Genomic DNA, 26,919 nt, shown 5'->3' on the forward strand with positions numbered 1-26,919 from the left:
AGTGTGTACCCTATCTCTTTCCCTTTCTTTTCCTCTCATTTTCTCTCTTACCCTGCAGGGAGACACTATTTGCTTAATAAACTCCCTCATGTGATTTCCCGTGTCCAGCGTGGCTTTCGTTGGATTCCTTACACTGGGCACTTAACCAGTCATGTTGCTTAAAGGCCTTGCTAAATTGCTAAGGCTGACCTTGAACTTGGAATTCTCCTGTCTTAGCTGCCTGAGTCAGTGGGATTAGAGGCTTGCCCCACTGAGCCAGGCTCTATTGGCTTCATGTCTTTACAGTTCCTATCAAAGGCAACTCTAAACCAGGGAGGCACTGTCTTGCTGACCCCAGGACCACCTACCTAGCACAAGGTCAAGCACATGGAACCAGTGAGAACGACTTAAGATCAGGACATGGGAGGAGGAAGTGTTCATTTTTGGAGGTAGGGAAGTAGTGACATCCAGGGAGGTTTCAGGTAGATACCTGGATATAGGGGGATGAAGCGAAGGAGCATGCAGCACATAGAACAATGGATCTGGCAAGATGGCTCAAGATTGGGGTGGGGGTAGGGGGCATGGAGGGGAAGCTGCCCTGAGAACATCCAGCAGGTCAGTGTTCCAGGAGGCAGCCACGGGCAGATGCTGCTGCAAAAGCCTGGGCAGTATTGGCAGTGGGGGAGGGGGGGGCGTCGGACAAGGCACTCAGTGACCCAGGGAACATCTGGGGAAGGACTGTGGGGAGACACTGCTGAGAGCAGAGGAGTGCAGTCAGGGGGCACCAAGGTGACTATCAGGTCCTGGGCAGGGAGACAGGGAAACCCATACAAATCAGGTGGTTCCAGGCTGGGCCTGGAGTGCGTGCAGGCTGGGAGAAGACAGAAAACTGAGTCCACCCAAAGCTGGGATTCTCATCAGGGCAATCATGAGGGGTAAGGCAAGTTAAGGGTGCATCACTCCTGTGCCACTGTCCCCATCACATTTAATCCTCACAACACCCCTGTGAGGTAGGTTATCATTGCCCCATCTCAGATGAGGAAACCGAGGCTCACATATGCCCAGGGGCACGTGGTGGAAAGGACAGGTTTACAATTCCAGCACCTAGGCTCTCCTCATCCAACCATGCCCCACCCAGGGTGCTCAGAATTTTTTTTTACAGTAGCAAGAGACAGCTGCCACAGTGATCTCTCTGTCTTTCTCTCTCTCTCTCTCTCTCTCACACACACACACACACACACACACACACACACACACAGAGCGCAAAGCCACCACCAATACCCCCTTCCCTGTACTTCTGGCTCAAGAGGATTTGGGGAAATTGACCAAGTGGTTCTTTTTAACATTTGAAAGGAAACAAAAGTACTCTGGTAGGGTCAGGGTTAGGATCAGTGGGGGCCTTGGCTGGCTCCTCAGGCACTGTTGGGGCAGCTGCCTGAGGCTCACATGCATACTCACATGCAAGTGCTCTACCACTGAGCTCCACCCTGGCCGTTTTCAAAGTAGGAAGCCACAACTCTGGCCAGCTTGGAATCCACAGCAGATCTGCAGTTATCAGCAAGCCCTCTGATTTTCTTCCTCTTGATCACCTCAGATATTATGACTTCTCCATTTTCTTCTGGCTAACCTCTCTGGAAAAATTCTGTTTGCATAGTGTGCCAGGATAGCACCACAGGGCTAGTGTCACATGTTCTTTCTATTTGAGCCTAAATAATGTTGGGAACATCTCTTTGTTCTCTGCTTTTACCCACCCTATATTTTAACTTTTTTAAAAATTTTCATTTTGAAGAAATTAGAAATAAAAACAGGAGAATGGCTCATAAATTCAGTGCAAAGAGAGATATTCACATGGACACCATGAGACAGACCACTCTGGGAGGAGGGGCAGATTTATAAAATGAGCTCGAAGTGCTGGAGTGAGGGAGCTTGTGGCCTAGGCTTCAGGGCCCTCATACCTCGTGTTCACACTGCAGTTCACATCATTATACAGGGTCACAGGTTGCCTTACCATGGGACCCACGGCCCAGAAGGGAGTGGTTATCCCAGCCTGGCAGAGGTGGGTGAGGGCACAGTGGTGTGGTCAGAGCTGTGAGCTGTGCCAGGACACCTGGGTCACATGAAAGCTGTTGGTTCCTGGCATAGGACTCAGTGGGCCAATGCTGGGAAAAGCAGGACACACGTGGGCTTCTGCTCTGAGACAGCAGAACAAAGGAGGGTGTAAGGATAGGTCTCACATGCTGCGGCATGATTGATTGAGGCTGAGTTTCCAAAGAGCTGAGTTTTCACTCTGATTTTGACATTTTGAGGGCTCACATGGGACCTCCCTGGAGGAAGAAACTCTGTGCCCTTGAGTTGCCCCTGTTCTCTGACAGCTGCCCAGGGTCTGCACAGCACCTGTCCAGTGTCCACACCTGCCCCCCATAGTAAACATTCACTGCGGCAGACACACACACATACACTCACAGCTTCAGGAAGCCCGAGTTCATGTCCTTGCCACTGTGCATGGACAGGTTTTGCCGCTTCACCTGGTGCTGGGGAGCACTGCTCCCTGGGGGAGTTGGGGGACGACATTGTAAACATGATTTCTTGGCCTGATGGTGGCAAGGCTGTGTGTCTGAGTTGCTGCCCAGGGACAGCACTGAGGTAGAGAGGGGAGGGCCCCCCGAGCTGCTGTCCACTGAGTTTGTAGGACTCGCACTGCTGACAGAGGAGTACCCCGAGGTTGTGACGTCCTTGTCAGGATCCCTCCTGCTGTGGAGAAGAGGCCTGGGCCCTAGGGCTGGAGGTGTCTGGGAGCCAGGCAACTGGTGTCCCCTGTCCTCCTGGCAGTTCTCTTCATCACTTGATTCCTGGCAGCAGTGCTGTTCTGGGTTCAGGTATACCACGGTGACATCGAGGACACCACTGGGAGCTGTCACTGTGGCAATGTCAGGGAGAGGGGGAGAGTGGTCATGCCTCAGCCTGAACATCAGGGGTAACCCTCTGCCCAGTGAGAACCCAGCAGCTCAGGCTCCAGCTCCTGGCCAGGACAGTTTAAAACATTCTGTGTAGGACAAATGTCCCCTATCTGACTGCAGTTCCTTACATAGTTCAGGTGAGAGCTGAGGGTGACATGCCTCTCTCAAGCTGGGAGGGCAGAAGGTGACAAATTGGCCAGCTAACCACTTAGTCCACCAACAGACACAAATGCAAGTGATTAGAAAAGCAACAGGAAACCCTCCCAGGCTGGGCTGGGGGACAGAATCTTCTGTGGCCTGCTGAGCAGGGCTTCTGTGCACCACGTGGGCACATCTCAATGTTCGAGAAAGATCTCACCAGACTCCAGAGAGGGTATCTATCTGCCCCTGCCCTAGCAAGGTCCTGGAGCCAAGACCTAGCTGGAGCTGGACACAGAGTTTGCCTAAATCATCTCCAGGCCCGTGGGAAGGCCCCATCCCACCCCAGGCTGTCCCAGGCTGTGGTGCTGAGGACTTGACTCCCAGGCTTTCCTGCAGGTAGGGACGTGGCAGGAGGTGGTGCTGAGGCCCTCCACGCGGGGCTCCCTCGTGATGTCCCTCTGCACAGCGTGGCCACATACTCACCATCACCCTCCTTCTCTCCCTCACTCTCCTGGTCACCCTCATATCCAGAGCAGCAGTCCAGGCTCCAGTCAAGGAAACTGCCCAGCAGTGTCTCCTCCTGGCTGGACAGCTCTGCAGTAGGGGTGGTGACAAAGCTGCCCCTGTCCTCCTGGAGGCTGTTCTCTCGCTTCCTGTGAGGTAGGGAAAAGTTCAAAGGCCCTGGTCACAGGCAGCCTCATCTGAAGGCCCAACGCAGTCCTCAGCCCCTGCCTCAATTACCTGCATGCCCTGGGCCTCACCCTGTGCTCTGAAAGGGTTGGTATAAGCCCTGGGGGAAGGACGATTAGCCCAAGCCAGGCCCCGTCCGGGTGTGAACCTGGGTTCATCCCCGCTGGCTATGGGGCCCTGGGCCAGCTACTCGTCCTCTGGAGACTGGCAGGATGATGCAACCCTCCAGGGTGCTGGTTATGTAAGACGTGGGTAGTGCATGGTCTGGCACTGGGCAAGACAGCAAGGACAGCCTCTCCTTGGGCAGTGCCAGCATGCTGCCCACCTGGGGTCAGGGCTGGAAGTTGGAGCGCAGACCTGTCCCTGGGAGATGCGGCCATACTTCTGAGCTTTTCTGCTTCCTGACCTTGGGGGCTGCCTGTGGCAGGTCTCTCCTGTGAGACTGAGAGGGCTCCAGGGAGCCTGGGAAGCGGGTTTGACACAGTGGGGCTGGGCAAATGGCAGGGGCCAAGGATGCCACCCATCAAGCACAGATGCATGTGTCTGTTGGTCCCTGTGGTGACCCCATCCCTGGACAGTCAGGGTGCCATCTGCAGAATAAAATGTAAATGAAGCCCTCTCAGGAGGACTCAGGTCTCCTGGGTTTGGCGCAGGACAAGGTGCTCTGGTGCGTCTCAGGGAGGAAGCAGCAGGACCGGGGCTTAGTCTGCTTCTAAATCAGCTATTTCCTTAGGGTTCCCAGAGTTTACGGCTCTAGCCAGGGGCCCACTTCCCACAAAACAGTCATGGAGGTGGCCTGACCTGGCCCTGTGTTGTGACAGTGATGACCCAGCTACCCTGGGCCAGCCTTCAGGATACTCAAGGGGCACAGCCACTGAGGAGTCATAAAGGCAGGGCTGACAGAGAGAGTCACACTTATCTGGGCTTTGCAGGATCAATAGGAGTTCTTCAGGTGGGCAAGGGAGGGAGAGGAGGTATTAGCATTAGAGGAGAAACAGGAATAAACAGGAATATACACAGACAGAGGGAGGGGATGGGGAGGAGAAGTATCGATGAGAGTGTTAATCAGATATGACCCTAAAGCCGGGAATAACATCATAAAGCAGAGAAGTGCAGGCTGGCACATAATAGTACAGGCAGGGCCCAGGCTCAGGTTGATCAAGCATGCTCAGGACCGTCTTGCCCCAAGGAAGCCAGGATAAAGAGGCAGTGAAGCTCAAAATCAGGCCCGAGAGCAGACTGCCTGGGTTCAAGGCAGTTTCTTTGTTTGTAGTATCTGCTGCTGCTTCTTAGAAGCGTCCTGCACAGCTGCATCAGTGAGGGAGTTCAGAGCTGGAGCGCAGGGCCAGGTTTCCATCACACAGCCTGAACCAGGATGAGACTCACCGTTTGCTTCTCCTACCGGAGGGAGAGCTGAGGAAGGTGTGGATTTCTCCTGTGCTGAGGCAAGATGGGGGCTCTGGACTCTCCTGCTTCACTCCTAAGGCCACACACAACTGGCTGTAGTTCAGTACCTGAAGGGAGGCAGAGTCAGTGAGGCTGAGGCCAGGGCAGCCCGCCCTCCAGGGTACCCTGCAGACACCCAGGCCATAGAGAAGCAGCACCTCTTCCTGGCTGATTTCTTCATAGCGCTTGTCCTCAAATCGCTGCTTTACGGCGGTCAGAGATACTTGTCTGTAGTCCTTGGGGGCATCATCATGGAAGCTGGAAAAGGACATGGAGGAGGACCCATGAGCAACTCCAGTCCCCGCTTTAGTCCAACTTCCTGAACTGGAGGGGACACAAGCTTCCACCACCAGCCCAGTGGCACAGTGCAGTCACCTTAGAAAAGCACTTGGCAGAACCTCAAATGGTCAAGCACAGTTTCCGTAAGTCCCAGTATGACAACCAAGAGAAACAACCACAGCCACACAAGAACTTGCAAAGTATGTTCACAGCAACAGCAGCACCATTCACAACAGCCAGGAAGGGGAATAGCGAAAGTACCATCGATTTATGAATGGACAGACAAAAGTGGTCCATTCACACAGTGGACTTTATTCAGCCACAAAAAGAAATCAAAGTGCTGAGGAGTGGTCGCACATGACTACTGTAGTCTCAGAGACTTGGGAGGCAGGAGGATTCCAAGTTTGAGGCCAGCCTCAGCAATTTTAGTGACAGCCTGTCTCAAAATTTCAAATGATAAAAGGAGGGATGGGGATATAGCTCAGTGGTAGAGCACTTGCCTAGCATGGATAAGGCCCTGGGTTCAATCCCTAGTACTGCCAAAGACAGAGAGAGAGAGAGAGAGAGAGAGAGAGAGAGAGAGAGAGAGAGATATTAAGAAAAGAAAAAACAAATGAATCACAAACACATTCTGCAACATGAGCCTAGAAAACATCATGGTCACTCTGAGGAGCCAGACAAAAATGGCGGCATATGTCTAGGGTCTGGGTGCATATACAGAACATCCAGAAGAGGCAAATCTACAGAGGCAGAAAGCAGACTGCCAGGGGCTGAGGAGGTTGGGAGAACTGAAGGGTTAGAGGTAAAGGGTCAGAGTTTTTATTGGGGGGTGATGAAAATTTTCTACAACTGGTAGAGGTGATGGTTGTGTGGACTCTGTGAGGTTGTGTGGACTCTCAGAGTTATGTTGTCCATTAAAAAAGAATTTAGCTGGGTGTGCTGGCAAACACCTATAATCCCAGTGGCTCAGGAGGCTGAGTCAGGAGGATTGTCAAGTTCCAGGCCAGCCTCAGTAACTTAGTGAAGCCCTGAGTAACTTAGCAAGACCCTTTCTCAAAATTAAAAAGAAAAACAAAAAAAACAAAAAAAACCAGTCTGGGGATGTGGCTCAGTGGTTAAGCATCTCTGAGTTCAATCCCTGGTATGGGGGGCGGGGAGAGTTTAGTTTATAAATAGATGTTTCCAATTGAACCAATTTGAAAAGTAAAATAGACTAGGGGTATAGCTCAGTGGTTGGTTATGTGCTTGGCATGTGAGGCACTGGGTTCAATCCCCCAAAAACAAGAACAACAAAATCTCCTTTGGGGGGAAAAGAATCAACACAGCCCAGCAAAACCTCCTGGGAGCCACTATCAGGTAATGATTTGTGCTCTCAGTGCAAGTGGAGGCTGGGGGGTCAGACACATTGGCCATTCAGCTGTCACCCTGGTTCCTCGTTCATCAGTTATAGGGTCTGGGAAAATAGGGTGGGCCAAAGCACATGCCAAACCCTGAGAAAAGCCCACCGGTCCCCATGAATGGAACACTGTGGAGGAGAAAGGGCAGGTGGGCAAAATGGGGCTGGTCGGAGGGACTGAGAGTCACTCTACAGAGTTCTGATCTAATCCTGGAAGTTGGAGGGTGAGGCTCAGGATTGGCACAACAGAGGGGACGTGCTCTTGAGAGTGGCTGCCTTGTTATTGTAAGAGGTAGCCCGGGGAGTGACCAAGGTTCCCAAAGTGCGTGGAAATGTGTCAGACCACAGAGTTGGGAGGTGGTAGGGATGAACAAGACAGGACTGGGCCTGGTGCAACAAGCACAAATGCACCTACAGGAAGAACACGCCACCAGGAGACCAACCAGCTCAGAAACACTGGCAGTCTGGACTGGGGCCCAGGGTCAAAGTTTAGATGTGGTCTGAATCTGGTTAAGTCTCTCAGAGGGCACAATCTGAGGAACAGGTGAGAGACAAAGGACCGAAGGAAGTGGGGCAAAAAGGAACAGGGGAGCTGCAGAGTGGGAGGAGCAAGTCTCAAAGTGCAGGTGAGAAGGGAAGAGAAGGAGCCCCACGCAGAAGCACACTCAGTACACAGGCCCCGCAACCCTCCACTCAAGCCAGCAGAACCACTGGTCTGCACGTGCCCAACATGGCTCCCCTCTGCCTAAGACCTGGCTGCCCACAGACCCCAGGACGCTTCTTTTAGGGGAAGCCAGGCTCTTGCCCCAGCCTCTCCTTGCCTGCTTTCTCTGCAGGCTCCATGGTCATCCTGTACAGCCTGTGCACCTGGCCTGGGAGAGGATCATGGACTGTATGGAGTGAACCGTGTGTGGACCATGGAGGCTGAGGGAAGTGCCCAGAGACCTAACGGTGCACATGTGGGAAGGTGGCAGGGCAGTGGATCTGGAGTGTGGGGGTGGGGGCAGGGGGAGGTAGGACCTGTCAGAGCAGCGTGGAGACAGGCAGACGGAACTGGCCATCAGGAGCCTTGTCTATTGGCTCCCTCTTCCTCCTTAAGGCAGAGGATCCACCTCTATGAAGAATGAGGGAAATGAGCAGCACAGGGCTGGGGTCTGAAAACACTGACTCTGAGGAAGACTTTTCTTGCAAGAAACTCACTGTGGGAAGATCTGTGGGTTGACTGACAGCTGTCATGTGAAGAAGCAAAGGCCTCGATGGTACATAAGCACCACCCTACTCTGGAAAAGTCTGGTTGGAAGCCTTGTTTCCACACAGACTCACCACTTTTTATGAAGACTCAGGACACAGGGAATGAGGTCTTCAAAGGAGAACCCGGTGAGGTCACACAACTGACTGGTCCAGGGTTGTGCTGCGGAGGAGAGCAGGCTGGGAATGAGACCGCCATCTGCCACTCCCACCCCACACTCTGCCATCGTATTGTAGAGATTCCTGGAGCTCAGGGTGCAGTCCCTTTAAAAGGGTTTTGAGGGCTGGGGAGATAGCTCAGTCGGTAGAGTGCTTGCCTCGTAAGCTCAAAGGCCCCGGGCTGGATCCCCAGCACCAAAAAAAAAAAGGTTTTGAAAAGACCACACAGACTATCCACACTGTCAAAACTGAGAAATACTTAAGCTAGAACCACCCTGAGCTGCCTCTGGTCCTTTTCCCGGATTTAAGAGGCAATACTCTCTTTTTGGTCCCTCTACCCACTCCTATGAGAGCTTTCCCTGAGGTCAGGAACCCCCCAGGAGGGGTCACTCCTTACTCTGCCGGTGCATTAGTCTGGCCAGGAGCAGAGCTGCAGAGGCCAGGCAGGCTGGGGCATAGGCAGACAGGCTGGTGTGTAGCAGAGAAAGTTCACAGAGGAAGCTGCAGAGGTGCTGGGTTCTGGGTGCCACAGGGACCAGCGTCAGCAGGACCTCTTTGAAATCAACCACAGTGGGGATCTAGACGAAAGGGAGGTGGGTGTGGGACCCAAGGCATCAAGGCATATGCGGATGCACTGCAGTCAGAGCCTTGTGCTGACTTTGGCCACAGTACAGATGCCCTGGCCCACCCCCTCAAGCACGTACCCTAATCTTCCCTTCCAGCGTGGAGACGATCTCTCCCATCATCCTCACCAGGTCCTCGTACTTGTATGTGTTGTCTGTGAGCCACACGGCCTCCCGGATGGTCAGGATCTCCTTACTGATGAACCTGGAATGTGGAGAGGGGGTCACGGCCCTGAGCCCACTTCCCAAGGCAGGGGTGTGGCTGAGGAGGGCTGAAGGCTCTAGGAGGCCTCAAGGTAGGGAAGACACAATGGCTTTGGGTTTTGGTGACAAAAGGAGACTCCACAGTGGATCCAGCTGCCTACAGCGGAGGAGGAGGCTTAAGGAGGGGACAGTCAGAAGGTGCTGGAAAGAGGGATTCGGACACAGATGTCTCTGCAGAAGGTCCCCGTGAGTGATAACATCGTCCACTTGTCTGACCACCTTAGCAGTGAGGATCTGCCCTACTTTTTTTTTCCTTTGCAGTTGAGAACGGAACCCATGATCTCATGCACACTAGGAAAGTACACTACCACTGAGCTATACCCCTTTGCCCCATCTTTTGACAGTGTCTATCAAGTGACTATAAACGATCTAAACCTAGAAGATAGGTGAGCCACAGAACCAGGAGTTGGAGGCAAAGGGCCCAGAGGTTGTTTGAAAACACATGGATCTGGACATAGAATGCCGACTGTCCTCGAGGCAGGTGGGCACCCTGTTCGCCTGTCTGCCAGCACCGACCCAGGAATCACACCACTCCGGCAGCTCTGAAGGAGAGTCGAGAGTGGACGTGGCCCAGGCTGCACTGCTCCATCCTGAGACTGCTTGACAGAGAGGATGGGGGATATGCTGCCAGTCTGAAGGGCACAGATGGCTAAAGGATGGATGCACTGGTAGGACGGGTAGGGAGCAGGTGCTACACAGGACAGAGCTGATGCATCTGGGCTTGGAGGACCTTTTTAAGCAGTTATTATCTGCTTGTCTATCAACCAACAACTTTTATCTTAGATTGCACTGATGTAACTGTGCTGTTAGATCCAGGGAGGCAGTTCAGCATCTCTGGTCAGAAGACCCAGGAAGTGAGTCAGGTCCAAGGGAACGCCTGTAGAGGGCCCTGGATGGGGTGTAGTGGGGTCTGCTCACTGACCCTGAAGCCTGTGTCCCTCCTTCTGTGGCAGTATGACCCTGCTCAGAGCTGACAGTTCCCATCATGGCTAGATGTGGCCATGTGACTAAGCTGGGTAGAAAGGAAGACACAGAAACTATGGGGATCACGGGTCAGTGACTCAGCAGGTCAGCCTCAGGAACTTAGCAAGGAAATAAACAATGCAGCGAGACCCTGTCTCTAATAAAATAGAAAAGAGGGCTGGGGATGTGGTGCGGTAGTTGAGTGCCTCTGAGTTCAATCCCCAGTACCCTACCAAAAAACAAGAATACTTGCTTCTTGTCAGGCATGGTAGTGTATACCTATAATCCCAGCACTTTGGGAGGCTGAGGCAGGAGGATTGCAAATTCCAGGCCGGCTTCAGTAACTTAGCAAGACTATATCTCAAACTGAAAAATAAAAAAAGGGCTGGGAATGTAGCTCAATCAAAGAGCATTTGCCCCAGCAGCTCTGGAGGCTGAGGCAGGAGGATTTTGATTTCAAAGCCAGCCTCAGTAACTTAGTGAGGCCCTGTAACTCAGCAAGACCCTGTCTCTAAATAAAATATAAAAAAGAGTTAGGGATGTGGATAAGTGGTTAAGTGCCCCTGGGTCCGATCCCTGGTACTGGGGAAAAAAAGAAAAGAAAAGATACATTCTTAACACTATTGCTAAGTGCAACTAAACCTAACCCTTACCTACCAGGCCTGACTGACAAGGACAGTAGCCCTTGAATAATGCACTTCCTAGAGGAAATGCCAGGGATGGTGAATTTAGGAAAACAAGAAAATGAAAAATGGATTGTGAGACTCCTACACTGCTCCCAATGACAAAACCAGGGTGATCAGGATCAGTTAAAGGCAGACAAGTCTGGGTAAAATGTAAAGTGGTTCAATTTGAAAAGCTGGACTGCCAGGCTGCTTGTTTGGATGCACCTCGCTACTAAATGATGTCCATAAAGTGGAACTGGGCTCTGCCAAGGTGTCAATGGGGGACTCTCCAACCCCAGGACTGCGGGAAACTCTGACCACACAGACTTGAGAACCTGACCTCAGAGTGTGGTTCTTCCTGTGAACTCTGAAGACTAAGGATAAGGACAGTCAACTATGACTTTCCCTGACACCATCAATTTCAGAAGCTGGGGGAAGCCTGGTCCAGCCTGTGCCTGATGGGAGTCCACACTCTGGGTCCTGAGACCATGTGCTGGGATGCTCATGCCCTGCACAGTGGCCACCACATGCTAAGGGTCAATTCTGCTGTCTCCTCGGGTGGAGGACACCTAGCTTGGGTGCTCCATTTTGAGACTCATTTCCTTTAAGAACCAGTCACCAGCACAGAAAGGATACACACACTCTGAATCTAGTAAGGGCCAACACATACACACTCTGCCACTGGATTAATGGGCTTCTCACCGGGTACAGATGACCATGCAGGCAATACCCAGCAGCTGGAGTTTGTACCGGGGCACTAGCCTCCTCCGCAGGTAGCGGTCCACACACTCTACTGCCAGGTGAAGGCAAAGACTCGTGAAGTCCTTCATGGTGGCAACTTCCACCAGCCAGTCAATCAGAATGTACCTGTGGAAAAAGAGCTACCCTTGAAAACTAGGACAAGCTTCCCTACATGTCCCAACTCCAATTTCTGCCTGAGCAATTGAGCTGGCCATTTGTAAAATCACTGGTATACCCAGGTATCCAGGCTGGAGATGCCATGTTCTAGAGAGCTGGGGAGACTCCATGGGTCCCAGCCCCACAGCTATTCCTAGAGGCTGGTGAGCTCCCACATCTCTGCAACCTGCCCTCACCTCGAGGAGTGCACTTTTTTTTTTAATATAGTTTTAGATATTGATAGACCTTCATTTTTATTCATTTATTCATATGCAGAGCTGAGACTTGAACCCAAGTGCCTCACACATGCTAGGCAAGGGTTCTACCACTGAGCCACAACCCCAGTCCCTGGTGTGCACATTCTTGGCACTCACAAATACAAGTGTTTTGAGGCCTCTTCCTAGAGTAAAGTCAGCCCTCAGGTTTGTGGCACTGGAGGAGCCTGACTCTTGGTGTATACAGGTAAGGGGGCCAAGTAGGGTGGACGAGGGCTGGGGTTGGATCACAGCTCTCAGAACCAGAGAAGTCTCTCAAAGGTGGAAGAGCTTTGGCTCTTCTACACACCCAAACGCTCCCAACCGGTTTATTTATAACAGTGCTCTGCAAGGGATCAAAGAGCCAGGAATGCCCCTAAAGCAAGAGCCACTGAGTCCCTGCACTGGTGTCCTCATGGTTCACTTAGCCAGCAACAAGGATGGATGCCCAAGGGCTGACAGACGCTGTCCCTCTCCACCAGGGGACTAAACCCAGGCACCAGGACCACAATCACAAAAGAATGCTGCCAGGATATCTGAACACAGTCAACTCCTTTCTGAATGAAGGAGACACTTGCCTTAAAGCAGAGCAAACCAAGTCAGCAGAAAGCAAGAGAGGGAATGACGGACACCATGGAGACAGAAATGGAAGCGTTCCAAGGTCAGCCCTGAAGCACCTCAGACGTGGAGGGAAGGAGAGGGAGATGGGCTGAGGTAACAAAAAGGTAGACTGGGAGAGCAGATAAGCCTCTTTATTTCCTCCCAGAAGGAAGAGCATGCAAAGGTCAGGTGTACTGGTTTAAGCCAGTCAGGACTGAACAGACTAGGAAGCTACCCTGAGCAGATGGACTTAAGGAGCTCAACAGCCTGACTTCTAAGCCTGGCACAGTGGCACACACCTGTAATTGTAGGTACCTGGGAGGCAGAGACAGGATGATTTCAAGTTTGAGGTTAACCTGGGCAAGGTAACAAGGCACTGTCTCAAAATAAAAGTGATAAGAGAGCCTCTGGGTTCAATCCCCAGTACTGGGGGGTGGGTGTGGGGAAAGGAATCTGATTTCTAAAACATATCACTGGATTGTACACTTTATCTTTTTATTTTTTTTTAAAGGGATATGTTTTTATTTTCTTTTTCCTTTATTTTATTAATTTATTTTTATGTGGTGGTAAGAACTGAACCCACTGTCTCACACATGCTAGGCAAGTACTGTACTACTAAGTCACACCCCCAGGCCCAATTGTACACTTTAATGTGATTAAAATTAGCTGGGTGTGCTGGTGCACACCTGTAATCCCAGCACTCTGGAGGCTGAAGCAGGAAGATCACAAGTATAAGGCTAGTCTGGGCAACTTAGGAGACCCTGTCTGAAAATTTTTAAAAGGGCTGGGGATGTAGCACTAGGTGAAATGCCCCTAGTTTCTATCTCCAGTACTGCAAATAAAGTAAGTTAAATCTGTGTCAATCTCCCACCCCTACCCCACACATAAAATGAATATCAACAGTTTAAAAAAAAAAAAAGGACAAAGCAGCAGCCTGGGATTAGAAGGCATTTCCAGCATGTTCCTTCCAAGAGAAGGAGGAATGAGCTGAGAGCAGTGGGTGGAGGGTGGTGGGCAACCACAGCCCCAGAATGCAAAGGTGCTCCAGCTTGATGCCACTACTGGGGGGTGCATCTCTGAGGTCGTGTGTCTGTGCACAGATGTATGAGACGTCAAGCCTCTCCAGGGAAGGGAGGATCATTTCTTAAATAAATGTTTGCTGAGCACTTATTATGTGGGCATTGTCTCCTAGAAGGAGCCTCTGTAAATTCAAAATGTATTTGAAATCTTACGCACAAGCTTAAAATCATTCATTTTTTATTCTACCCTCTAACATGTTCTGTGATTTAGTATAAAAGAGTGTTATCGCCCATTCTTGGAGGCCCTGCAAGAAGCAGGCTGTACCAGGTATCCTGGTAGCTCCTAGGTCCAGCCTGGCCTGGTCAGCCACCAAGTTTTCCCAAACATGATGATGCTTGGAGAGACAAGCTATACAAAAAGTCTGTAGGGGCTGGAGCTACAGGTCAGCAGTAGCTTATCATGCACAAGCAGTGGGAGCCCATTAAGTTTCGGTTTCAGACACTCCCATGATTTTTGAAAGACATTTTAAAATGGTTGAACATAGTCTATGGCTTAGAAAAGATAACTGGAAAGAGTGGAGTAGGATATTTACTTTCTCAAAGTCCTGGATAACTTAGGCACTACTGGTTCTAGAGCGTGTGTGAGCACAGGAATGGGAAAGGGGTCGTGGTAGGCTGGAAAGGGAGCATCATGCTGCCCTGTGAGAGGTGACTTGGAATCACTCTGCCTCTGGGTCACGAGCGCCTCACCTCATTGTGTCATTGAGTCCCTTCTGCACGGAGAAGACCTGCTGCTTACTGATGGCTTGAGAGGCCTGGAACAGCTGGCAGACGATCTCATTGCAGGCTTTAGCTTCTAATCCAAGTTGGCTTCCATTTGCACAGGCTTTGGCCAGCGCTAGCTGAGGACCGAAGACAAGGACAAGATGAGCAGGAGGTGCACCACACCCAGGCCCAGGTGTACGTGCTGCCTAAGGCCTCACCCTGGGACTACCATCTTCAGGGTTACTCTTTTTTGAACAGGTGATACAGCATATGATAAGATCTTTAAGAGGAACAAAAGATGGGTAATAGACACGAGTTGCCTTCCCATTCTAGTGCAGGTCCTCAGCCAACTTACGTCTCCTGCTGATATTCTTTGTGAAAAGTTTACGCGTGCTTTTGCTCATCCACAGGTGAGCCAGCACTCTAGGGGGAGGCTGCGCTATGAGAGGACAAGACTCAGCTGGGGTCTTAGACAACCTGGCTCTACAACCTGGGTCTGTGTGTGACCTCAGGGAAACTGGGAGACCCCCTGTACCTTGGTTTCTTCTTTCATAAAACGGTACATTAACTGTCTGGACCAGCACTTAGCATGTAATCACCCAGCACCCACTAAGATCTCAGATGGTAACCATCAACTATTTTTATACATTTTTCTAGGCATCTTCTGCCCAGGCAGACATGCACACATATCTTTTCTTTGCCCCCCTCAATGATGACATGCTTCCTTATGTTAAACTCCAGGCACAGTCCACCTCTTGTTTCATCTAGGGTGTTTCCACGTATTTGAGGAACAAGGAATTCCTCGCCTGGTGAGTCCATGGGAGCAGCTATAACCTTTTGCTCCACCTGCTGCCTGAAAGACCTGTACTAATTTTTATACCACTCAGAGGAACACTTCCTTTATCTCACTGACACGAAAACTGTTATTGCTAAAAGTATCTATTCCCAGGAGTTACTAGCTAGCTTCTCAAAAACACACAGAATAAATACAATTTCTAATGCAATCAGCCCAAGTCATTTCATTTAAAGGTGCACTCTTTTGACTAGTAGCAAGGTTAAAAGTTATTCTACTTTTTATCTGGTTGTGTTTCTCCTCTCAAGAATCTACTGAACCCTCAGAAAATCCAGTGAAGTCTTACTACTCTCACAGATTATCTTGAGCTTTTGTAGAGTTATGTTTCTTGTATATCTTTTGACTACCTTTTTGGACATGAATGTTGCAACGTTCTGTGACACATCAGTGTGGGCCATCTATGCATTTGTGACTTTGTTCCTAGAGTTTGAGTGTAAATGATTATACCACCAGGGTGGTGGCGTAATAAGAAAAAGCTTCCCCTCTTCAACAAATGGTGCTGGGAAAACTGGAAATCCACATGCAACAGAATGAAACTAAACTCCTATCTCTCACCCTGCACAAAAATCCACTCACAATGGATCAAGGACCTCGAATCAGACCAGAGACCCTGCATCTTATAGAAGAAAAAGTAGGTCCAAATCTTCAACATGTTGGCTTAGGATCAGACTTCCTTAACAGGACTCCCATAGCACAAGAAATAAAAGTAAGAATCAATAACTGGGATAGAGTCAAGCTAAATAGCTTTCTCTCAGCAAAGGAAACAATCAGCAATGCAAAGAGAGAGCTCACAGAGTGGGAGAAAATCTTTGCCACTCATACTTCAGATAAAGCACTAATTTCCAGAATATATAAAGAACTCAAAAAACTCTACACGAAGAATACAAATAACCCAATCAACAAATGGGCTAAGGATATGAACAGACACTTCACAGAAGAAGATCTATAAGAAATCAACAAACATATGAAAAAATGTTCACCATCTTTAGTAAGAGAAATGCAAATCAAAACTACACTAAGATTCCATCTCACCCCAATTAGAATGGCGATTATCAAGAATACAAGCAACCATAGGTGTTGGAGAGGATGTGGGGAAAAAGATACACTCATACATTGCTGGTGGGACTGCAAATTAGGGCAGCCACTCTGGAAAGCAGTGTGGAGATTCCTTAGAAAACTTGAAATGGAACCACCATTTGACCCAGCTATCCCATTCCTCAGCCTATACCCAAAGGACTTAAAATCAGCATACTACAGAGATACAGCCACATCAATGTTCATAGCTGCTCAATTCACAATAGCCAGAGTGTGGAACCAACCTAGATGCCCTTCAATTGATGAATGGATAAAGAAACTGTGGTATATATATATACAATGGAATATTACTCAGCTATAAAGAATAATAAAATTATGGCATTTGCAGGCAAAATGGATGAAATTGGAGAATATCATGCTAAGTGAGATAAGCCAATCTCAAAAATCCAAAAGACGAATGATCTCACTGATAAGCGGATGATGACACATAATGGGGGTGGAGGGGGGCAAGAATGGAGGAAGGAGAGACTGTACAGAGGGAAAAGAGAGGTGGGAAGGGTGGGGGGAGAAAAAAAAACGGAATTAATCAAACATCATTACTCTATGTAAATGTATTAATATGCAAATGGTATGCTGTTACTCCATGTACAAACAGAAACAACATGTATTCCATTTGTTTACAATAAAAATAAATTAAAAAAAAAAAGAAAAAAAAAAGAAAAAAGCTTCCACTTACTTGGCAAGGGAGGACCTTGTTTGGTTTGTCCTAAAGTGACTTTATGGCTGCAAGGGAAGAGTCTGGGCAATGCCAACTACAAACCCTTGATTTCCTGGCTGAATAACTTGAGCAGGGCTAGGTGCTAAAAACAGGAAATACCCCACACACCCCATTCCTCAGGCAGCCTCGACCAGCACTGTCAAGATAAGTGTTACCTATGGGATGACCTTCCAGCGTGAGCAGTACGAATCTTGATAGTTATAGCCCACCAACATTTAAAATTAAGAGGCTAGCTAGGCATGTGGAGCCTATAATCACAGCTACCTGGGAGGCTGAGGCAAGAGGTCAGCATGTTCGAGGCCACCCTAGGAAACTTAAAGAAATCTTGCATCAAAATAATTTTTTTGTTGTTGTTGTTTGGTACTAGAGATTGAACACTGAGACCTATCCCTGGCCCTTTTTGAGACAGGGTCTCACTGAGTTGCTTATGGCCGTACAAAGTTGCTGAGGCTGATCTTAAACTTGCTATCATCAGCCTCCCAAAATCACTGGGATTATGGGTGTGCCATTATGTCCAGTTTCAAATTAAAAAAAAAAAATACAGTGCTTAGCCTAAGAGACAAGGGTGGAGATGGGCAGAGATGAGCTCTTCTCTCTAGGCTCCTGGACCAATCTTACTGTATCCCTGTCTCCTGTGTGGAGCCCAGTCAGTTCTGCCCCAAATATGTAAGGGGAAATGCCAGCACTCCATATCACCTGTGCATCCCAGCAGCCTTTGGCAGCATAGTCTCTGAGTTTCCTGAAGCTGTGGAGGCATCGTCCAGGATCTGACACCTGCAACAGGAGAAAGTTGCCTGTATACAGCTGTGACTTGGGAGGAACTTAGGAACTAACCCATGGGTTCTGAAATGTCTCCTCCCTCATCCCCAGGTCCCCAACTGTGCTGGTTTCCTAGGCTTTTATCCCCAAATGAAGGAAATTTTCTTTTGGAGTGCTGAGAGCAGACTGCTGCCTAGCAGCTCCTGGTGGCCAAGAGGCCAGACGCTATCAAAGCATCTTCTTTTGTCCATAGAGCCGAGTCCAAGGGCCAGTTTGGAGAATGTCTCTGGCCAACACAACTCCATCTTTTCCTTTTCCCAGATGTGGGTCCACTCACATCAATCCTTCTGTCACTCTCCCAGAGGAGGTATGAGCTGGCCAAACACCCCTGATGAGCAGACTCTTCAAACAGGTCACGGGCTTGCTTCTTTTTCTCTTCATCCTAGAGTAAGGCCAAGCACAGCTGGTTCTTTTCTTATAATCCACCAGCCACCCTCCTCCTGCTCCATCACCTCGCCATCACACACTCTGAGGTGATCCACCAGCCACCCTCCTCCTGCTCCATCACCTCGCCATCACACACTCTGAGGTGATCCACCAGCCACCCTCCTCCTACTTCATCACCTCGCCATCACACTCTGAGGTGATCCACCAGCCACCTGCTGCTCCATCACCACGCCATCACACTGAGGTGATCCACCAGCCACCCTCCTCCTGCTCCATCACTTTGCCATCACACTCTCTGAGGTGATCCACCAGTCACCCTCCTCCTGCTCCATCACCTCGCCATCACACTCTGAGGTGATCCACCAGCCACCCTCCTCCTGCTCCATCACCTCGCCATCACACTCTGAGGTGATCCACCAGCCACTTCCTGCTCCATGCGCCTCGCCATCACACTCTGAGGTGATCCACCAGCCACCCTCCTCCTGCTCCATGCACCTCGCCATCACACTCTGAGGTGATGCACCAGTCACCCTCCTCCTGCTCCATCATCTCGCCATCACACGCTCTGAGGTGATCCACCAGCCACCCTCCTCCTACTCTATCACCTCGCCATCACACTGAGGTGATCCACCAGCCACCCTCCTCCTGCTCCATCACCTCGCCATCACACTCTGAGGTGATCCACCAGTCACCCTCCTCCTACTCTATCACCTCGCCATCACACGCTCTCAGGTGATCCACCAGCCACCCTCCTCCTACTCTATCACCTCGCCATCACACTCTGAGGTGATCCACCAGCCACCCTCCTCCTGCTCCATCACCACGCCATCACACTCTGAGGTGATCCACCAGCCACCCTCCTCCTACTCTATCACCTCGCCATCACACGCTCTGAGGTGATCCACCAGCCACCCTCCTCCTGCTCCATCGCCTCGCCATCACACTCTGAGGTGATCCACCAGCCACTTCCTGCTCCATGCGCCTCGCCATCACACTCTGAGGTGATCCACCAGCCACCCTCCTCCTGCTCCATGCACCTCGCCATCACACTCTGAGGTGATCCACCAGTCACCCTCCTCCTGCTCCATCATCTCGCCATCACACGCTCTGAGGTGATCCACCAGCCACCCTCCTCCTGCTCCATCACCTCGCCATCACACGCTCTGAGGTGATCCACCAGCCACCCTCCTCCTGCTCCATCGCCTCGCCATCACACTCTGAGGTGATCCACCAGCCACTTCCTGCTCCATGCGCCTCGCCATCACACTCTGAGGTGATCCACCAGCCACCCTCCTCCTGCTCCATGCACCTCGCCATCACACTCTGAGGTGATCCACCAGTCACCCTCCTCCTGCTCCATCATCTCGCCATCACACGCTCTGAGGTGATCCACCAGCCACCCTCCTCCCACTCTATCACCTCGCCATCACACTCTGAGGTGATCCACCAGCCACCCTCCTCCTGCTCCATCACCACGCCATCACACTCTGAGGTGATCCACCAGCCACCCTCCTCCTACTCTATCACCTCGCCATCACACACTCTGAGGTGATCCACCAGCCACCCTCCTCCTGCTCTATCACCTCGCCATCACACTCTGAGGTGATCCACCAGCCACCCTCCTCCTGCTCCATCACCACGCCATTACACTCTGACGTGATCCACCAGCCACCCTCCTCCTGCTCCATCACCACGCCATCACACTCTCTGAGGTGATCCACCAGCCACCCTCCTCCTGCTCTATCACCTCGCCATTACACATTCTGCGGTAACACAAGAGTTAGCTAAGTCAGGGCGGGAATGGCTGCTCTGAAGATATGTTTCTTGATAACCAAGAAGTATACACTTAGAGCTCTGGTCTTGCTTTTCCTGGAGATCTGTGTGTGGGTGGGTCTGCAGGTTCCCTGCTCAGCTCTGGGATACCCAAGGCTTCCCTTCACGCCACTGCCAAAGGAAATATTCCAAATGGCCTGGGTGGTGGTGTTGGCGGCTCTTGGGGCTCATCCACATCCTCATTCACCCTCTGCAGCCCTCCCTGATGCTTTACTAGAAGCACCACTTCCCTAAATCTGATGCAGAGGGGGCTTACTGAGCACCAAGCCTGTTAGCCCTCAGGAGCACAGAGGGTCGTGTGCACCACATGCTGTAGAAGAGTTCCGCCTGCTTGACTGGGTCTCTGGCCACCACATGAACTCAAATGCTCACGGCCCCAAGGAGCCTGACCACGCAACAGGTCCACTGTCCAGCCCCAGGCAGCTTCTCAGGGCCAGGTTTGGCTTCTGCATTGACCCTGGATGCCCCCTTCTGCTGCTTTTCATGCACTTCCTGGATCCTGGTCAGGGATGTAACAAACACAGCAAAGTCCAAGGGCAGCAAAAAACCGGACTAACCTCAAAAAGATTTAGTACTCTTCCCAAGCAATGCAGTATGGATGCTCTGTGAGTCTTAAAAATAAAAAGAGAAGGAGGAGAAAGAAGTGTGATTCCTTGCAAAGAGAACTGCCAGGGGGCCACCCTTCCCAGCCCTGCCATACCCCCCCACTTTACACAGGGGACCACACCCCAGTTTTAGCCTCTAGCTCTGGCTGCTTCAGGCAGTCTTGGTCCTACGTTTCCAGGTGCCAACACTTCCAAGAGCCCTGTCGTTCATCCCTGGTCTTCACACCTCCTCTTCTGTGGTCAGTTCAAGACACCTCCCCCACACCTGCACTCAATTTTCTGCACCTCTACTTCCTATAGGTTCTGACTTTACAGTCCACAGGGTCTACCTCAGGGTTTTCCTGTGTCCTAGGACCCTGCAGGTGGACATCAGGTGCTGCCCCTTGCCAGAACTTACTCTCTGCAGCTGGCACTCTGCCCTGAGACTCTCATGGACCACAGCCTTACAGCAGCTTCCAGACACTGACCATGGCGGGCGGATGAAGAGCCAGATGAAGGGCATGGCACTCACATTCAGTCGCTCTGCCAGGCTGAAGAAGCGAGAGGCCTTTAGGCCATTCACTTCTGCACGGGCCTCATCAGACACAGACACTGTCAAAGAACCCAGGGTGTTACTGGGGATAGAATAAGGAAAGCTCTCCACAGGCTGTTTGAAAAGTCTAAAAAGCTCAAGCCAACTGTGGAGCAAAACTGCTGGTGTTTTAGGAGAGAAGAGCCCTGTAGGATGGGGAACTCCATCCTTTTTCCCCTGCTTTGCTCAGGTCTAGAGTGGGTCAGGTTGTCTTGGTGATCTCAGGACCCTGCTGGAGTCCTTCTGGAAGCCTGGACTCTAATGACAAGGGAAGGTGTGCCCCACAGGCTTCAGACCATTCTCCCTCCCTAACCTCCTGCTTATGGGTTGGGGGGAAGGGTTCTTTTTGGGGGATGAGAACATTCTAACATTACAGTGGCAATGTTTGCACAACTCTGTGAATATACTAAAAAGAAAAAAAATCACTGAATTGTATACTATAGGTACACAATTCTGGGAACAGCTCTCTGACAGGAAGCTGGGAGCAGGCAGAACCTCGCCTCTCCTGAACCTGGAGGAGGGTGATATTCATGGGTTTCATCAGTTACAACAGTCCTGTCAGCTGGCCAAGGGCAGGGATTAACTTGGCAAAACACCAAATCTTTTAGAAGCAGGATGGTGGGCTATAATCCAATCATTATGTGTCCTGGGAGCTGGAAAGCAGACTGGGCTCCCTCCTTGGGGTATTTGAGTTCCAGCAGACTAGCAAGAAGTAGCAGAAGAGAAGCCTGCACCAAAGTCTTTTAAGCAGCACCCAGCCTTTAGGGGCACAGAAATCCTAGCACGAGGTCAGGCAGGTCGCCCGCCTCCAGCATGGAACCATGGCTGCCTGTTACTGACACCCTGTGGAAGAAGGCACACTGACCTCTGTCCTGAAATTTCACAAAGGAGAGGAGCTATATCCACACATGGGCTGTGGAGGAAGCCAGGGGAATGGCTGATTTCCCCAAGCAGCTTCCATACTGAAGCTCTACTCAAAGTCATTCTTTTTTATGGTACTAGAGATTAAACCCAGGGACGCTTGCACTGGGCCACATCCCCACTCTTTTTTATATTTTATTTGGAGACAGGGTCTCACTGAGTTGCTTAGAGCCTCATTAAGATGCTAAGGATGGTTTTGAACTCATAGTTCTCCTGCCTCAGCCTCCCAAACTGCTGGGATTATAGGCGCATGTGGTAACTGGCTCAAAGTCATTCTTTGCTGACAAAAATTCAAGGGTTTGCCAAAATAAGAAGAGATTCTTGGGACCTAAGTTAAAGTACCAATGGGTCCCTCGCAGGGCAGCTTTGGGCACAAGCTACTAAGAGGAGAGAGCAGTTACAGCAAGAAGAGCGACTAAACAACATCACTGAGAATGTCTCTCCAGGGCCCCAAGCTCATGTTTACCTAAAGTGCCAACATTCAAGGGGGCCCAGGACTTACAGCCTTCATTGTAGAGGTAAGCTATGCCCAACTTCACAGCAGCTTCAAAATTTCCCTTTTCAGCAGCCCTAGAACATTAAGAACAAAGAACACAAGACTTTTAAGTCACAAAGGTGATATACCACCACTGCATTTGAAGCTGGGATACTTGCTGAATTGAATTTTTAATGTAATGTAATCAAATATCAATGACCCATTACATGCCATAACATTGATTAACCTTGAACATTATGCTCAGGGAAAAACTAGTCACAAAAGACCACATTATTTTATGATTCCATTTATATAAAATGTCCTGAATATCAATAGAGTAAGAAAATAGATTAGGGGTTGTCTAGGATTTGAGGGGGTGTGAGAAAAAGGGGGAATGACTGCTGATGGGTATAGTTTTTTTTTTTTTTTTTTTTGGTGTTGGGGGGGATGTTACTGGGTGAGCCAAGTACCCAGTCCCTTTGTATTTTAAGACAGGGTCTTACTAAGTTGCTTAGGGTCTCACTTAGTTGTTGAGGCTGGTCTTGAACTTTCAACTCTCCTGCCTAAGCCTCCCAAGTGCCTGGGATTAAAGGTGTGCACCACTGTACCTGGCTTCTTGGTTTGTTCTTTTTTTTTGCACACACTAGGCAGTGTTGTACCAATGAACCACACTATCAGCCCTTTTTAAATTTTGAGACAGGTTCTCACTATATTATTCAGGTTATCCTTGAATTTGTGATCCTTTTGCCTCAGACCCCTAGGGTTGCTAGGATCATAGATGTGTGCCATCATGCGCACCTCTCAGTTTATTAAATGGGAAGAATTAAGCTGAGCCACCTGGTTCCAAGGGCAGTCTCTGAAACCATTAGTGTTCTTGCATGGTGGGCCTGATTGCTAGTCCCTGGGCTCACAACTCCAGCAGATGGGTTAGATCAGTGAGTGAGTGAAATTCAACAGGACTGAAATCACATGGTTCTGAACAAAGGAAAAGGCTGAATATTACTTGCATAGGTGGGTGACTCATATCTGAGTTAAATGGGAAGAAGTCCCAGGCCCTGGGGGGAACCCTCTAGAAGCACAGCAGGCATAGAGGATGAGCAATGAAGTGGTCTGCTGGAGGTGGTACAGCTCAATGGATGAGGTCAGCAGCTCTGGGTCACTCCTTGGGAGATGAGGAAACAGTCGGGGAAGACAGCAACAGGAAAATAGTTTCTGAATCAGGTCTTGGGATACACATGGCAAATCAAGAGGCCCAAAGGCAGGAAGAAATTAAGCCATTCATTCTCAGGGTGTTCAGATACCTTTCAAAGAGCTTCAGGTTCTTTGGAGAAGGCCATAGCTCCTGGAAGCTGGCACATGCCCACACACTGGCGTGGTTGTCTACCAAGTACTTGAGGTGGGAGTGTACCTGCAGAGTAACAAAGTCGGAGGAATTACTGAGTGGATGCCCAACAGCCCTGCTCCTGGGGACTCTAGAAGACAGGACACAACCATAAGATGTCCTGTCTCTGTCGTATCCAAGCAGTAAAGGATCCAGTCTCTATGTGTAAAAATAATGTTGCTCTGCATGGAAAACAGAGCCTAGAAATGAGTTTCTCTGAAGTTCTAAAGGGGGAGGTATAATGGCCCAGGAAGGGAAGACCAAACACCCAGATTAAGAAAGGAGGAATGACACTTCTGCAAAGGTCTATACCTGAAAGAACTGTGGAAAGTGACTAAAGGACTGCAAGCGAGACAAAACCCTGTCTTACACAGCTTAAAGACTGGCCACAGGGACTCAAGGAAAAGACTGACACCATGGTGGCAGCCTCGGGTGGGACCCAGAGCTTCCAGATAGGAAATATCCAGTCCAAGCACCTGAGCACAGGTGAGCAACATAAAGTCTCTACTACCATTGGGAACACAGTACCCCATGGGTTCCCCAGGTATATTATAACCACAATGGAGGTGGCTTTGGGAATCAGGAAATGGATTGAAGTTTTCCTGCCAATTTGTTGTACAACCTAAGATAAGTCATGCAAGTGAGGTTATAGTTCCAAAATAACTTATAGAGTTCACTTCAGCATTGTTTGTTACAATTTGTCCTCAAAAACATATTTTTATCCTTTATTTATTTATTTGGCACCAGGGATTTAACCCAGGGGTGCTTTACCAACTGAACTACAGCTGCAGCCCTTTTCATTTTTTATTTTGAGACAGGGTCTCGCTAAGTTGCTTAGGGCCTTGTTAAATTGTTGAGAGTCTGGCCTTGAACTTGCAATCCTCCTGTCTCAGTCTGCCAGTCATTAGGAGTACTGGCATGCATCACCATACCTGGTTTATTTTTATCCTTTTTAATACTATCTTATTTCTTAAGAGACCTAAATATTACTGCCAGAGAAGATACATTCTCTGTTGAAATAAAGATTGCATTGAATGGAGTCAAGTCTTACTGTACTAGTCCTCCAACTAGAATGTCCTCGAGCATCTATTAGCACCCTCACCCTTGTTTCCTTTGTTCTCTTCTGTAGCCAAAGTTTTATTTTGACATTTAAGAACACAAGGCCTTGATATTGTAATCAGCCACGGTGTGACTGGTATTATTGCTTTCATCTGGTGACTTACAGCTCGGACTGCAAGGATGTCCCCAACAGAAAGCCATTTCAGGATGTGAAAGAGCACATCTTCTGGGAGACTCAAGATGGTTAGATTCCGGGGTCTCCTTCTTATTCTTCGTTTGGTAGGATAACAAAAACACCTGGCACACCTACAGTGGATCACTTAAGGAAAAAAAAAAAAAAAGAAGAAGACTTTAGGAGGTAAAAAATTATATATGAAGATGATTTAACAGTTTCTGTCCCTGCACCACAAAACAAGGAACTGACTAGTCCCAAACCTAGACTAAATAAATGAGTGTCACTATAGAAGTTACAGAAGACATCATCAATCATTTAATTCTAACAAATATTTATGGTGAATAACAGGTATCATATAACTTGGCTACTGGAAACTTTCTGATCCAGGGCCCTCATGATAACCAGGAAGGGGGAAAAGCAGCCAATGGTGAGGAGGGTTTCCCTCAAATTTCACTCCCAGGAATGCCCCTAGGATCCTTATTGGATATCTTTGCTTCTATTTATACGTGATTAAAAAGCAAACGTTCAATAAGGATTTGAGGGTTTGAACTCTGGTTTTGGAGCCTAAATTAGGAGGGTCAGCCCTGCAATGAAGCAAAGGACTTGTAAACCAGGGCAGTCCCGGTCTAAGCCTCAGTTTTGAGGATATCAGAGCTCCTCAGTCAGAGCCTTAGTGTCCACCTCTGGAAAATGGGTTCACAGCTATTCAGCAAGGTGGTAGAAATCTGAGCACAAGACCTAGACCCACATATCTGCAAACATGAAAGATGAGACAGGCTCTCTGCCACCCTGCTATGCTTCTCAGATGAGTTCTTCTTACTCTCTTCCTAGAGTGGGTTATTCCAGCTCCTACTCCAGCAACCCCTTCCTATTCTAGGCAGTGGCTTTACTCCTTATTTTGCAGGAAAATGTAAGCCCTTGACAGGAACCTCAACATCCGACTTCCCTGTGTGCTAACTTACCTGTCTTTCCACCCATCCTCCCTCCACCCCCAAGAAAAGGGGTGCTCCGTGAATCAGGACTTTTCTCACGAGTGCCCACTCCACCTAGACCTGGATCTTCCAATGAGCAACTAAACGGTACTGCCAAAGCCAAACCCACACCCAAGGAGGCTAGTTCCCAAAGATCATTAAAGTCTCCTCATTCGTTTGTTCTAGAACGTACACTTAGAAATGTTAATAGCCACTATAACAACCGAAACCGCAGCTCGGGCTGGCCGAGCCCCTCACGCGCACCAGGCCCCGGCGAAGCTTGCGCCCCGCCGACGGAAAGCCCAGGCGGCTGGCCGGAGAGAGCGGTCCGCAGGTGCGCGGACGGAGCATCGGGCGGCGTGGGCTGCGGAGACCGCCGCGTCCCGGCTACTCGCCTCACGGGTTCGGGACTCCCCAGAGCAGCCAAAATCGTCTGCTCTGCGGAAAAGCTAAATCGTCGCCGCGGAGAAACAGGGCCCGGAAACGCTGCTGCGAGAGGCGCGGGCGTCGGGTGGGTATTTAAACCGCGCGTCCAGGTACGCGGACGGCCCGGGCTGGGGGCTCACGCCGGCGTTGCTGCGGTGGATCACGCGACCGCCTCCGATGACAGGCGCCCGCGCGCCCAGTCGTTCGCCCCGCGCCCCCAGCCGCCCGCACTTACCGCCGCCGCTCCCCATCGCCGAGCTCGCGCCGCTACCGCCCGAGCCCGCC

At 50.0% G+C, this 26,919-nt stretch overlaps 1 protein-coding gene across 1 annotated transcript; it reads right to left on the reverse strand.

The window, feature by feature from the left end:
- Positions 1-194: 194 nt before the first annotated feature.
- Positions 195-26,919, reverse strand: Ccnf (cyclin F). Its single transcript, XM_047533523.1, has 17 exons — positions 26,870-26,919; positions 25,227-25,381; positions 23,924-24,030; positions 22,650-22,717; positions 21,053-21,246; positions 20,608-20,661; positions 18,108-18,212; positions 17,708-17,785; positions 14,331-14,482; positions 11,513-11,677; positions 9,000-9,123; positions 8,693-8,873; positions 8,212-8,299; positions 5,372-5,471; positions 5,154-5,281; positions 3,561-3,730; positions 195-2,896 (listed from the first exon to the last, which is right to left on the reverse strand). The coding sequence occupies exons 1-17, from the start codon at positions 26,883-26,885 to the stop codon at positions 2,439-2,441; spliced, it is 2,343 nt and encodes a 780-aa protein (XP_047389479.1). The 5' UTR covers positions 26,886-26,919; the 3' UTR covers positions 195-2,438.

The sequence above is a fragment of the Sciurus carolinensis genome, chromosome 18, assembly GCF_902686445.1.
Source record: "Sciurus carolinensis chromosome 18, mSciCar1.2, whole genome shotgun sequence".
In the NCBI taxonomy this organism is placed as follows: domain Eukaryota; kingdom Metazoa; phylum Chordata; class Mammalia; order Rodentia; family Sciuridae; genus Sciurus; species Sciurus carolinensis.